Genomic DNA, 14,639 nt, shown 5'->3' on the forward strand with positions numbered 1-14,639 from the left:
CCACTTCCCTTGCTTGGTCATGATGACTAAGTTTGAAACCATGAAGCACTATTTCCCCTATTGTGAAATACTGACCAGCCACTGCAAGGCAGAGAGAGAAGGCATAATTGGAGAAAGTAACCCACTCTTCCACTGTGGTTTCTGGAATTGGGGTCCTTTTAGTAGTAGAAGAAAGGAGACTTAATTCAGCCCCAGCAGCAGGAGAGCTAGAAGTTACAAAAAAGGCTGTAAAGAATCTAGAGGTAGATTTGAAGAGGAGAAAATGCCAAGAACCTATCTGCAGCACATTATTTTAATTTAAGTGACACTGGTCCAACCATTGTACAGGCGCTTATTCTTTCTGAGTCTGTAAATTCCTCGTATTAACATTGAGCCAAAAGTTAAATCTGGGTACTTTATAGCTAGTCTTTAGCATTTGGGCCTTTTTTTCAAAGTGCTTAAATGCAAAGTTAATGTGGCTTTAAACATACAACTGTCACAAAATTACAAATGACAGTGCCTTGGCAGGAAGTCCTTCCTGGTTTTGATGTGTTGGTACTGCCAGATTTGTGTAACATGCTGATGCCAATCTGTCAAGAAGCCTGGTACAATATAAGAAAAACAGAAGGAGGCGTGACATCCCGAGGACCGGGTGTGGTGGAGGATGGTGGGCCTGCTGCCAATCCTCTCATCAGGCTACTGGGAATACGCAGCCCTCTGTCCTCAGGCCTCCAGCTCTCAAGAACTCCCTGGAATGCACCTGTACTCAGTTACCCACCAATTCCGATGATGCTCAAAGCTCCTCAGAACCCGTCTGCCTGGGGATATAGCTCAGTTGGTAGAGTGCTTACCTTGCAAGTACATAGGCCTGGGTTCAATCCCCAGCACTGGGCGGGGGACAGAACCTGCCTGAACTCACCTCACTGAGGTGGCACAAATTCTGTCCCTTCTAATGGGAACATGCATAAGGTAATGTCACACCAGATGTTCCCATTCCTGTGTGTTCAAGCTTTTCCTTCCTAGGATCCTATTTGATAAAGCTTTTTCAAAGTATTCTTTGATCCAAATAAGAGGGGATATTAGTAAAGATACAGAACATTTGGGAAAGTAAATCCAGGTCTGAGAGTAACCAAGGACATTTCTACCTCCCTTCTGGTCAGGGTTCAGGGCCGGTGAAGCAGTTGGTTTGCTCTCCACTTTGTAGTTGAAGAGAAAGCTAGAAATAAGTGTCCTTCTGCAGATTATTATCTTCCTAATTAAGAATAGGTAAATGTTATATTTTGCTCATGGTTGTGACATTCAAAATACAGTTTTTCCCATGGTTTGCATAGTAATTTACCTAAGAAATGACAAAGACAGTGATGTGACACATAGACACTGTTGCTGTAAGTTGTAAAACATTGGCAGAACTGCAGATGTACCCGTGGCACACAGCTCTTCTGAATCACAGGAATGACATTTAGATGAAAGAAAATCACTATCACACAGGCGTACTTCCACTGTGTAGTGCAGCCAGGAACGGTGCCCCTTGGAAGTGGGCCAGAGAGAAGCAGCACCTAAGAATTCAATTTTATTGAGAAAAAAAAAATTTACATTTTAGAAAGAGCTTTTGAGAGTAAGGAAACTGTTCGAGGAACTTAAAGGAAATATGAGTTTTGGTGTGATTTTTAAAATCACTATTAAGCACCCCTTTGTTTCTATGGACTCACTGAATTTCTCAGAAAATTCAAGCTAAATAGGAAAGGTGAACTTGAAGTTTAGGAGACAGAGAATAGCAGGAGGAATGACTTGGGGAGCTGATCACACAGAGATGTTGGAGACACAGAGTCCATGAGATCTCTTGGGGATCTTAGAGATCCCCACAGATGTATAGCATGTAGAGAACAGATGGCCGAAGTCAAAACCTTGGGAAATACCCACTGTGGTAAGCTGATAAAACATATGTCTGTGTGCTCATCGCTGAAATTTGTGAACATGACCTTATTTGGGAAAAGACTCTTTGCTTATGGGATTAGGGTAAGAATTTTGAGATGAGGAGATTATCCTGGATTATCTGGGTGGTCCCTAATATGTCATCACGAATGTCCCTATGAGAGAGAGGCAGAGAGAGACTAGACACAAAGGGTAGAAGGTGATGTGACACCAAAGGCAGATAAGAGTGATGTGGCCACAAGGCAAGGAACTCACGGAGTGCTGGCACCCGTAAGAAGCTGAAGGAGGCAAGAAACATATTCTTCCCCAAAAGCTTCTACAAGAAATGTAGCCCTGCTAATTAATACCTTGGTTTCAGATGCCTGACCTCTAGAACTGTGAGATAAAAATTTATGACTTTATTAAGCCACCAGTATGAGGGTCATTTGTTATAGTAACTTAGGAAACCAAGACCCCCACTTTGGGAACAGGACAGTCAAGAAATAAGAGGTAAAAGTTTAAAGAAGTAAAAAAGGTAGCCAAAAATGTTGTCATGAAAGCCAAAGAAGAGTTTTAAACAGGGGAGCAGAAGCAACAGTGTTGAATGTTAGAGCCTAAGAATAATGAAGATCCATAAGTCATTGATATGATAGATAATGATGGAAGCTAACTGAAACTGAGCATCTGCTGTGTGCCAGACACCACAATAGCACTTTAGAGGCATTAACTCAATTAACCTCACAGCAGCCCTCTCAGGGATGAACTCTTATCCCAATTTAACAAGTAGGAAAACTGAGGCACAAAAAAAAAAAAAAACACAACCCTGTCAAATCAGTTGTACAAGGTAGCATAACAAATGGTGTGGCTAAGATTTGAACCCAGGAACTCTTACTATAGCACCCACATTTTAACCACGACATGTATATCTTTCTCCTTGTTCCTAAAGCTCGGTGTTTTCCAAGGTTCTGAACTTAACTCTTTTATCAAGGTAGATGATAGCTCTCAGGAGGAAAAGGTATCTTCATAAAAGTAGTTTGAGGTGGAAAGAGGGAAGGAGTTAAAGGTTAGGTCACCTGGGCTTCATCTTCTCAGCTGAATGGGAAAGGAAGCTTTTTGTTGATGCTGAGGGAGGCAGCCAAGTTTCAGGCCCCAGGAGTCTGGGAGAGATAGTGAGAGTATAATGAAACAGGAAGCATCAATTAGAAACTTATCGCCCAGATAAACATGCTCAGCATCATTGTCTTGCACTATGTCCAAGAGGTCTTTGTCCCTTGGAGAGGGCAAAGTGCAGCGGGAGAGGGGATGGAGGGAGGGTCATCATCTCACACCTGCTGTATGGGAAGTGTTTTGTTCAGAGCTGAGGAGGGGATAAGTATAAAATAGGATCCTTCCTGGTAGAGATCATATTTTATACTAGCAGGAGAAATGGGCCATCTGTATATCAGTAGGTGAACAATAGTTCTGGGTAGTTGTATAATGAGAGAAAATTACAAGAAAATTGCAAGATTAAAGACTGGCAGAAGAAGGGCTTCAAGGGGAAGGGACAGTGCAAGCTGGTTTGTAATGATGAAGGTGTTTGATAGATATTCAAGAACCAAGAGGACATTTCGGTGTGGGTGATGTCATGAGTCAAGTCTGCAAAAGAGGGTTCTAGAAGAGCTTGGGTCAAAGGAGTGCGTTTTAGTCAGCTTTTTCACCGCCATGACTAAAAGGACCCAGCCAGAACAACTGTGGAGGAGGGAAGGTTTATTTGAGGGCTCATGGTGTCAGAGACCTTAGTCTACAGAAGGCCGGTTCCATTACTTGGGGCTCGAGGTGAGACTGAACATCATGGTGGGACAGTGTGGTGGAGAGAAGCAGCTCACATCATGATCAGAAAGCAGAGAAAGAGACTCCACTTGCCAGATACAAATATATACCCCAAAGTCATCCCCCAATCCCCATCTCCTCCAGCTACATCCTACCATTTCAGTTACCACTCAGTCCTTATCAGAGGATTAATTCACTGATTGGGTTAAGACTCTCACAACCCAATCATTTCTCCTCTGAACCTTCTTGCATTGTCTCACACGTGAGCTTATGGGGGGACATTTCACATCCAAACCATAACAGGGCTTATTTCATTAGCTCAGTCCATAGATGGCCAACTCCATTCCTCAGGGACTGAGATGAGGCAGAATATCATGGGAGAAGAGTGTGTTGTAGCTCCAGGTATTGCATCAAGAAGCAGAAAGAGACTATGCTCAGCTCACCAAGTATATACCCCAAAGCCACACCCCTAATGACCCACCTCCTCTGGCCACACCCCACAAGCCTACAGTTACCACTCAATTAATCCCTATCAGGGGCTTAATTCACTGATTGGATTAAGACTTTCATAACCCAATCAGTTCGCCTCTAAACCTTCTGGATAGTCTCACACATGAGTTTTGGGAGACACCTAATATCTAAACCATAACAGAGTCAGAATTCTGCACCTTTCAGTCCCTGCCTGGGTAAATCTCTAAGTTATTCAGAACCACTGCACACCTAAACGATTTGTCTCTGTATTAGTATTTAATCTGTCAGGCATAGATTTAAAATGCCAGTGAATCAGTCTCTGTATGACCTTGGACCACTAATTCTTGAGTCTTGGATTCCTATTTGTAAAATGTAGATATTAATTCTCTGTTTTTTAGGGTTGTTATGAGACATTGATGGGATAATGATCAATATCTAAGCACAGTGCCTGGCATTTAGTAGATAAGCAATGTCAACAATTTTTTTCTAAAGTAATTAAGAACAAATTGGATAGTGCAATTTATTGGCTAACAATTCATTTCTAGACATGTGACTTCTGAATCTTCTACAAATCTTAACATTCTCAGATGTCTGGAGTTTGTTCTCTGGTGTACTGGCTGTTCATTCTCTCTCTGTCTCCCATGGACTTAGCTCTCATATGAGGACAGTACTGATGGACTAGGCCCTTCATTTGCATCTCTGATGACTCTTAATTCTTAGAGAATGGGGCTGGAGTTGCTTAGGCATTAGGGATTCTTCCCAAATTCTTGTGTAACAGACCTTCTTTCCTCATATCCAGACTCTCCAGGCAATACTCATTAACTGTTCTTTATTTTTGACTTTCCCCCCATAATACGCAGTATTATATTTTCTAACGTAGGATCCAACATTTCTAAGTAGCTACGTCATTTATTTCCATAGTGTGATTTTTATTGTTGGATGTCATCTTGTGCTTCCTTGAAGGGATTACCCAAGAGCTAGAAGTGCCAGGGATATGTGGTCATAATCCCATTTCTGTCCACCAAGTAATCTTCTGCAAAGGGGCCAAGAAGAAGTGTTTCTGGGGCAGTGGTTTATTTCATAGTTGCAGGCTGAGATTGCATCTGCTGTCGATTTCAAATGTCTCTCCCATTCCCTTCGACTGTCACCTTTAAATTCATCTGGATTCTTCTGGAGTCTTGATGTACTTACAGACAGTCAGTCCTAATCACACATTAGGACTATCTGGCTGTGCAATTCGAATTCTTAAACTTCAAGACTGCTATTTGAATGGGCACTGCACGTATTTGTCTATCTTGCACCGTTTTAATGTTTCCTCTGCTGACTCCATTCTGATTTGAGTTTTCCTTTCTTGTACAATCTTGTACAATCAGAATCTTGTACATATACTCCATTTATGTATGATGGATGAAAATGCATAAATGCACGTGTGTGGAAATGTGGAGATAATAATCGTGTTATGGGGGCTGGGGTTGTGGCTTAGTGGTGAAACACTTGCCTAGCATGTGTGAGGCACTGGGTTTGATCCTCAGCACCACATATCAATAAAGAAAATAGAGGTCCATTGACAACTAAAAAAACATTTTAAAAAATCGTGTTACGGATCGGGGTGGAGTGGAAGAAAAACAGGTTGACACTGAGGTACCAGTCATACCCGCGGAGACACAGGTTAGAAGGTTCCCACAGTCTAGGCACCTGGGCATTGCCGGGGGAAGTCTGCCAGGCTGTCTCCAAGGGTCTGCTCAGCATGGCAGTTCTAACCTGACTGATTCTTCCAAAATGAGACTCGAGCTCACAGCATCAGGGGCTTAGCAACCAGATCTTGGGGACAGACTCACAGTAAGCAATTCATGAGAAGATAAATGTGTAAAAGCCCAGGACAGCCGTTCGTTAGCTCACACAGAACCCTGCCTGCTGGTAGGCAGTGATGCTGGTGTGATTACTTTCTTCCTGTACTAGAAGCCAAGTCCCATTCCGTATGTTGTCTGGCAGACTCTGTCAGAATGAGGACAGCTAGTGATACAGAAGAGTAAAATCACACATTAGGACTATCTGGCTGTGCAATTCGAATTCTTAAACTTCAAGACTGCTATTTGAATGGGCACTGCACGTATTTGTCTATCTTGCACCGTTTTAATGTTTCCTCTGCTGACTCCATTCTGATTTGAATTTTCCTTTCTTGTACAATCTTGTACAATCAGAATCTTGTACATATACTCCATTTATGTATGATGGATGAAAATGCATAAATGCGTTCTACTGTCAGGTATAACTAATTAGAACAAATAAAAAAAATTTTAAATAAAAAAATGAAAAATTTTTAAAAATTTTAAAAATTTAAAAAAAGATTCATTCGAACTTCTAAATTGACCCAGATCACTCCCTCTCCCCTGCCCCAGGGGAATTTAAGGTGACTCTTCATATCTTTGGCATGAACCATAAATGCGAGTTTTGCAGTTTACCTCTGTGTGGGCTTGTTATTTCCTCCATTTCTGGGGTTTTGGTAGACTTCTCACTATGGCCTCCAAGTTCTGAAAATCTATGACTATATTGTTTTCTCTCATCAGACCTCAGTCTCCTCATCCGTAAGAGGCATCAGATTAATTAGCTAAACACTAAAGTACCTTCCAACTCTAAATTTGTACTTTCAGTTTTCAAAAGATTCTTAATAAAAAAGAATTCTGCAATTTGGTGAAACTTAGCTTTCCTCTGTCAGATAACATGATTCCTGATAAGTCCCACTGCCTTGATGGCATTATAAGACTAAGACTCCTTGTAAAATACAGAGCTGGATTCTGTCATCTATAAGTTTGAATTCTAGCTCTGTCCTTGCAGAGTTTCTTTGGATAAATCCTGTCACCTTTCATATTTTACTGGAATTCTAAAATGATTTTATAATTCTGTTTCCCATGAGCATTTATCAACTAGGACTTTTTCTGTAGTGAATAACTTCCTTTCAGCAAGCACTTGTATATCTTGAAATATGGTGGGTAAAGGAAAGGCAGGATAAATGCTTACTTATTTCCCTTTATCAATTTTAAGAGTAGTGAATTGGTATTTTGGCGAACTCCAATGGTAATCAGTGAGCATTTTTAAAAATATCTTTGGAGCTCAGAATTTTTTTGACCAATTGATATACATCAGTGGATATAATCCACTTTGATGTAATTGATGTAAGTCAACATGATCAATATATGCTTTTGATGAGATTGATATGATGTCTGGAATTGGCTTTAGACTATTCCAACACTGAAAAAGCAGACCAACAACACAGGGAGAGGGATAGATGGAGCAAGAATGGACTTGTCTTGGTATTTGTTGCTGGGGATAGGTACATGGTTTTCATAATATTATTATTCTGCTTTTGATATGTTTGAAGTTATCTTGAATAAAATATTTCTAAAAAGGCACATAATTCTAGGTTATCAGAGGTGTAAATGTGAGTTCAATTAATGACTCTATCTGTGCATTTCATGGAGATCATTCCTTGATTTGTACTGAAATTCCAGACACCTCAGCAACAGTTCCTAAGCCCCAGAGCCCTTGACTATAGCATGCCAAATATGTGCATATTTCCCCAGGACTTTGGAAATAATTTTGATAGAAGTTTAATGTTTGATTTTATTGAAACGTCTTTCACAGAAATCTTGTTGTGATTACTAAAGATGTCCACTTTTGAATGAAGCAATGTTTGATAAATACAATCATGTAAAAATCTACTGATATTACAATTCTAGTATCACTATCTTTCCTTAGAAATTTGAAACATACTGGCTTATGCTCTCTGGTATTCATGCAAGAACATAACTTGACATTTTAGTCACTCTGAACTGACTTCTTCAGTCTAATGGTGCTATTTCTCATTCCAGGTTTAAGTTTATCTATTCATGGGGCTGAAAAGCGTTTGCAAATCCATCAACGGCGGAGTGTGGCAAGCCGTCCAGGGTCACGTCGTCGCCTGCCCGTGGTCAGGCATTCCTCACTCCCACCAGGCAGAAGATCATTAAAAATGGAGGCAAGCTCTTCTGGAATTACTAATGGAAAAACCAAAGTTTTCCATGCAGGTAATGCATGGGGAAGTTCAACAGAGGTCCATTTTAACAGCAACCTGACACAGCCTTCATCACATTGATTATGTTATACCTCCAGTTAAGCTTACTTTATTATTATTTTTTTTTTTCAAAAATCTGGTGTCTCTCTCTTTCTCTCTCTCTCTCACTTTACTTCAGTCAGTGGTAAATTACCACCAAGACCAATTACAGGAGATGGATGTATCAGAGAAGTTTAAGACTTCATTCCACCTGCAGTGGTAGAATCTAAATGGAAATCAGACAGATAAATTCCTGCTTGGTTTAGAAAAACTTGCACACTAAAATAGAGATTTGTTTTTTTTCCTGATAATTTACTCTAAGATGCCCCAGAAAAAAAACAAAAACAAAAACAAAAAAAACATTCAAGCTAAAAATGTACACTTAGAAACCCAAGTTATCTGGATCGTCTTGCTCATATCCTCCTGAAGTCAGGGGAGAAGACTAGAGTCATTATATTAAGCTTCATGGCCTCTGGGATGCATTTGTGGTCTCTTAAAAATGTTAAAACAATTCTACATTAAAACAGGTAATTCCAATTAAAAGGTTGTATGTGCTTGTTTGGGGCAGAAGCTCATTTAAGTATTCATTCATTCATTCATTCATTCATTTAACAAATACTGACTGAGTGCCTGCCATATGCTAGGCATTGTTTTGGGTGATAAAGAAACATCATTTAAAAGGTAATGTTTCTGTAAGGTTATATTGTAGAAATGTTGAATTACAAGGGAATTTAGATATCATTTAGAAGAACTCTTACCCAATCCTAATTATTTTCTGAAATGTCCTAGCAGGTGGTGACCCAATCTCCATGGAAGCCAAGTCTCAACCTCTTGCCAGGTTATACCATCTTCTCTGAGATGGTAAACTTGTTTCTGAACCTCTCCAAGAAACCCCAAGGCCACTGGGCATGAATTATGGAGGTTCCTTTTCCTCTGTCTTCAAGTGTATCATTATTGATTCCTATCCTTTCACCTATTCTCCTAGTTTTCACAAGAAGGGGGACCTCCCACCATCTTTGAACAGGGCTTCACCTGTGTGCTTTGAACCTTGGACACCTCTTCTTTCTTGAACTCTGCTTAGGAAAATGTATCCCTTTATTTTCACCTCTCATTTCCATTTCTGTACTACTGGCCATCCACCCTGAGTTCATGCAAAGACCCAAGCTTCTCCCATTCTAATCATCTTCATTTAACACTGTATCCTCTTCTCTCTTCTGCCACTTCTCCCTCCTCCCTTATAAACAAAACTTTGGGAAGAATAATCCCAAAGTTTTCTAGCTCTTCTCCTCCACTGTGGCCATTCTTGAGGTCCTTAGTGACCTGCTTTTATCACAAGTGGTAGGTGCTTGCCATACCCTTCTGATGCGGCAGACCAAGTTGGACACACACTTCTTCCCCAAACACTGTTCTATATGCTTCCATAACAAACTTCTAATTTCTCCTGTTCTCCCACATGTAGCTTTGCTGGTTTCCCAACCTCTAGCTTCTCTCTCTTCCTCTTGCCACCTGTCCTAGTACATCCTCTATAGCAAATCCAGAGTCATCTCTCTCCCTGATCATGGTATGCGCCTTGCTTGTCCTATTGTTGATAGGTCAAATACATACTGCTTAGCATGTTAAAGGAAATGCACTTTTCATCCTTCAATTTTCTGCCTGCTTCTGCCTTAAACTTTATTACCCTAGTTTTTCTAGTAGGGCTCAACCAGAAAAACATAAGTGGTAGATGATATATACTAAAGACTGATTGTAAGAAATTGACTTTTGTCATTTTGAGACTGGATAGGCAAGTTTGACTTCTATAGGGCAGGCAGTCTGGAAGGGCAGGCTGTAACTCTCATGCACAGTGATCACTGCTGTCACAGGTGGAACTACTTCTTCAGGGAGGCCTAAGTTCTGTGTTTAAGGCCTTTCAACAGATTGGATCAGTCCTCCCTAGATTATAACTAATCAAGGGACTGGGGACTGTAACCATGCCACGTTGGCACATCAGACAGACCCATCACATCTCTTCATATTAATGGACTTCCAGTTCTCTACACATTGTTGTTTTATGCCTCCCAAACTTTGCTCAGGCCACTCTTTCTAGGATTCCCTGGTTTTGCTCCATTATCTCTTATCATTTTGGTATTATATCTGTCTGTCTTCTGAAAGGTCTTCAAGGCCAGGGATTATGGATCGTTCATCTTGTACTCCCAATAAATATTTATAGGGTAGGACCAAACAGAACCTTTATCAGCTGTTTTTTAGATCTGACAATAGCTTTTTAATTGCTCTGCCTGCCTTTCTTTCAACAAGTACTTGAGATACATCAGTGAATAAGCAGACAAAAGTTATTGCCCTAGGCGAGATCGCATACTAGGTGGGGGAAAGAATAAATCAACATAATAAGTAGATAAACTATACAATACATAACCAATATTATAGTTATATACAGCTATGTTTTATTTATAATTACTATTTGTAATTATATATTAACTATATATAATATTGTAAATATGTAGTGTGTATGATGAGGGCATTATGGATAAAAGAATAAGGAGAGGAATCAGGCAGTGGGGAGGGGGCATGTTATAATTTTAACAGGTGGGCAGGGTAAGCCACACATGGAGATGTGCAATCAAAGAGCAGAAGTTGCTGAGGACCATGTGGGTGTTTGGGCAGCTTAATTGTCAACAGAGGAATAGTCAGTGAACAGGCAGCTAGAGTAGGAGTCAATCTGCCAGTTTGAAGAAGTGCATGGAGGTCCATGAACCTGGAATGTAGTGCACAAGGGAGGAGAATATATTCAATGAAGCCATAGGGACCAGATGAAGCAGGCCATTGTGAGTACTTTAAACCCTATGTGAAATGGGAGATGTTAGAATGTTTTGAGAAGAATCTTATGACCTGACATATTTTTAATGAAATCACTTCAGTTGTTTGAGAATACACTATAGGGTAGTAGGGAGAAAATAAAAAGAGGAAGGTCAAATAGGCAACCTGCAAAATCATCTAATTGAGAGATGAGAGTAGTTTTGACTTAGAATGGTAGATATGATGGGGAGAATTCAGATTCCAGATATATTTTAAAGTTGGGTTAACAGAATTCTTCAATACATTGTATGTGGGGTAAGAAAAAAAAAGGGTTAAAGATGAATCAAAAACTTTTTGGCATGAATAAATTGGCTTACTATTAACTGAGATGGAGAAGGCTGCAGGGGAAGAATATTTGGTTTGAGGGCAAAGGCGGGGCTGAGATCAGAATTTTGATCATGGATATGATATTCAAGAAATGGTGAGATCACATGGATGGGAGGATACATGTGTCTGGAGTTGAGAGATTAGTCTGCAAAGGAAATTTAAAATTGACAGCTGTTGTCATATGCATTATATTTAAATCCATTGGATAGAAAGAGATGACCAAATGAAGAAATACAATTGGTTCCCCATTTTGGTAAGTTTTGCATCTCTGTATTTAATCAAGTATAGATCAAAATTATTTGGAAAGGACTTTCACGTAGGCTGAACATGAACAGATTTTTTCTCTTGTCATTATTCCCTGAACAATACAGACAACATTTATATTTTATTAGGTATTGTAAGTATTATAAGACAATTTAAAATGTACAAGAGGGTGGGATAAGTAACATGTAATACTGTACCATTTTATATAATAGATTTGAGTATCATGGATTTCTGACAGTCATGGGGTGTCCTGGAACCAATCCCCTGTGAATACCGAGAGACAGCTGTATAGACAGAGAGGGTACAGGATCAAGGGCTGAGACCTGGGGCACTCCAACACAGTAATAAATGGTCATAGAGGATGTAAACCACTAGTAAGGAAGGTCAAGAAAAATGGCAAGTAATGATGGAGGGAAGCCAGAAGTGTCATGTTTTAGAAGCTAAAAAAGCTTATCCAGAAGAGAAGAGTGATTATCTAGGTTAAAAGTTGAAAGTCAAGTAAGATGAAGACTGAGAATTGGCCATTGATTTTAGTAGAGTGAAAGTCATTGGTGATTTGGATAAGAGCAGTTTTGGTGATATGATGGATAAGAAGCCATGATTGAAGTGGGTTTAAGAGAATGAAGGCTACAAATGAGATGTTGGGAATATAGGCTTTTTTTTTTTTTTTTTTTCTATGAAGAATAGTAAATGAACAGGGAAGCCACTAGGGAGGAAAAGAGGCAAGATAAAGTTTCTTTTCAAAATAGCAAATATCCAGTAGATAATTCATGATATTAAAGAGAGGAGTGTGTGTCAGTGGCAGGATGGGAATTATGCACCATGAGGCCATTGATGTTATCTGTGATGCTAGGTAACAGGTGGGAAGAGGAAATAGATAGATTTTGGCAGGTGTGACGGGGATCTAAAAAAATTTTTCCTCCTTGTGTTAGTTTTATCTTTAATGTGGGAAGGAAGATCACCACTGAGAATGAGAATAAAACCAAAGAGATAAAATCAAAGGTGAACAGAAGGGAGTGACCACAGTGATTGATTACGTGACTTAAACCTGGTGAAGAAGGGAGTAAAGACATGAAGGTTGGAGAGGAATGCTGAAAAATTGGTAGGATCAGTTGGGTGGAAGTCTTGGAAGGGGTCCAAAGTATGTTGGAGTTAGGGTAATGGAAGAAAGAGCTGGAAAGGTAAGAATAGGTGGTCAAAGACTGAGACGAATGGCACTAATATTGCAGAGGTCTAGACTACAGTATAAAGTAAAAGACTGTACTGGGGCACAGGGTAAGGTCATTGAAGGATTTCCAGGGACCGAGAGGCAAGAGTATGGGAAGGATCATCTACGTAGGCAGTCAGCCCTTCTTATCCTTGGATTCTATTCTGCATCTGTGGATTCAACCCAATGTGTATCAAAAATATTTGGGAAAAATTATATCTGTACTGAATGTATACAGACATTTTTCTTGTGATTTGTGATTTTTCTCTGAACAATATCATTTGTATCACATTAGGTGATATAAATAATATAGAGATGATTTAAAGTACACTGGAGGCTGTATGTAGGTTACATGCAAAACTACACGATTTTATGTAAGGAATTTGAGCATCTGCAGGATTTGCTGTCAGTGGAGGGTCTTGGAACAAATATCCCATGGATGCTGGGGATAGTTTTGAATTGAAATGACCAGGAATTGGTCAGGTAGTTTTAGGAAGAATGACAAGCCAGGTTAAAGCATCAAGGAATAAGAAAATGTAATCTGGGAGATAGCAGGTGAGTATAGAGATGAAGAGTAGAAGGTGACACAATACAAAAATTATGATTCAAGGCTGGGGGTGTGTAGGGAAGAGGAAAGGATAATGGCTTAAAGGTAACTTTGAGACACTCAAGGTAAATACCTGTTCCTCTTCCTGATCCAACTGGTGCCAGGTCTATGGGAGAAAAACCATAGATACTCCCATTACCCACTTTTTCTGCTTTAACCATCCATTGTTTTCACAATTTCTCTATTAGGTTTTTACTCCTTCATTTCTCAGCCATTTCTTGAGCACTCTCATTTAAAATGCTTCTTCCCCCAATAAATTTCTAGCTCTTTCATTCCTCAATCTGTCATTCAAATTCCTCTTCCTCCAAGAGATCTTTCAAGAGCTCACTGGTTGGAATTGATGTCTCATGTCCCCATGCTTCCATAGAACTTGGAAGCCTGATAAAAGTTCACCTGATTTAGAGTGTCATACTTCTGGAAGACAGGAACTATACTAGATTCAACCTTGTATCCTCCATCACTCCTAACTAACCCCATGCACTATTTAGAGTAGATTCTTAGTAAATGATTATTTGTTGCATGTCAAAATCTATTCTACCTGCCAGATATAGGTTTGCATTCTGAAATTATACAGGCTAAATCTAATTTTACTTTCATGTGATCCTTCAGCTGTTTAAAAACTCATCCTGAGCTATTTTCCAACTGAAACGTTTCCTGGTTTATTCACTGCTTCATTGAATGACATGATATTGAAATTCTTTACCATCTTACCCACTCTGCTCTTGGAAACAGTCTTATTTTATTAGACTTTGAAAATATAATGCTTGGACTCGAATAGACTATTCTGTTATATTCTGACCCAGGCAGAGTAGAATCAGTCTGTTCTTTCCTTTAATTGACATTCTGTTCTATTAATATAATAAAAATTAAAGAAATGTTAAGATACTTCCTAATGGTGTAATATCAACATGGGAGTAATTTAGCAAGTCTCAAGTGTCTGCCCTTACTTGAAGAACACATTACTACATTTATCTATCCATCATGGTATCACAGGTTATTAAAACATATACATTGACTTTTGGTTGAAAATATAAGTAAAATCAACTCTTTAGCATAGGATAATAATTAGGAAAAATATATTTAAAAATTACAATTAGAAACCATTTAAAAAAGTATATTTA

General features: G+C 39.4%; 1 protein-coding gene across 2 annotated transcripts in view; it reads left to right on the forward strand.

The window, feature by feature from the left end:
- The window catches only part of Ano4 (anoctamin 4), a 322,489-nt gene that overhangs the window by 113,368 nt on the left and 194,482 nt on the right, over nucleotides 1–14,639 (forward strand). For both annotated transcript variants that reach the window (XM_047550092.1, XM_047550093.1), the window contains exon 2: nucleotides 8,040–8,234. In XM_047550092.1, coding sequence (XP_047406048.1) covers nucleotides 8,180–8,234 — 55 coding nt within the window. In that variant the 5' untranslated portion in view covers nucleotides 8,040–8,179. The remainder of the gene's footprint in view (nucleotides 1–8,039; nucleotides 8,235–14,639) is intronic.

Source organism: Sciurus carolinensis, chromosome 4 (assembly GCF_902686445.1).
Source record: "Sciurus carolinensis chromosome 4, mSciCar1.2, whole genome shotgun sequence".
NCBI classification, from domain to species: Eukaryota; Metazoa; Chordata; class Mammalia; order Rodentia; family Sciuridae; genus Sciurus; species Sciurus carolinensis.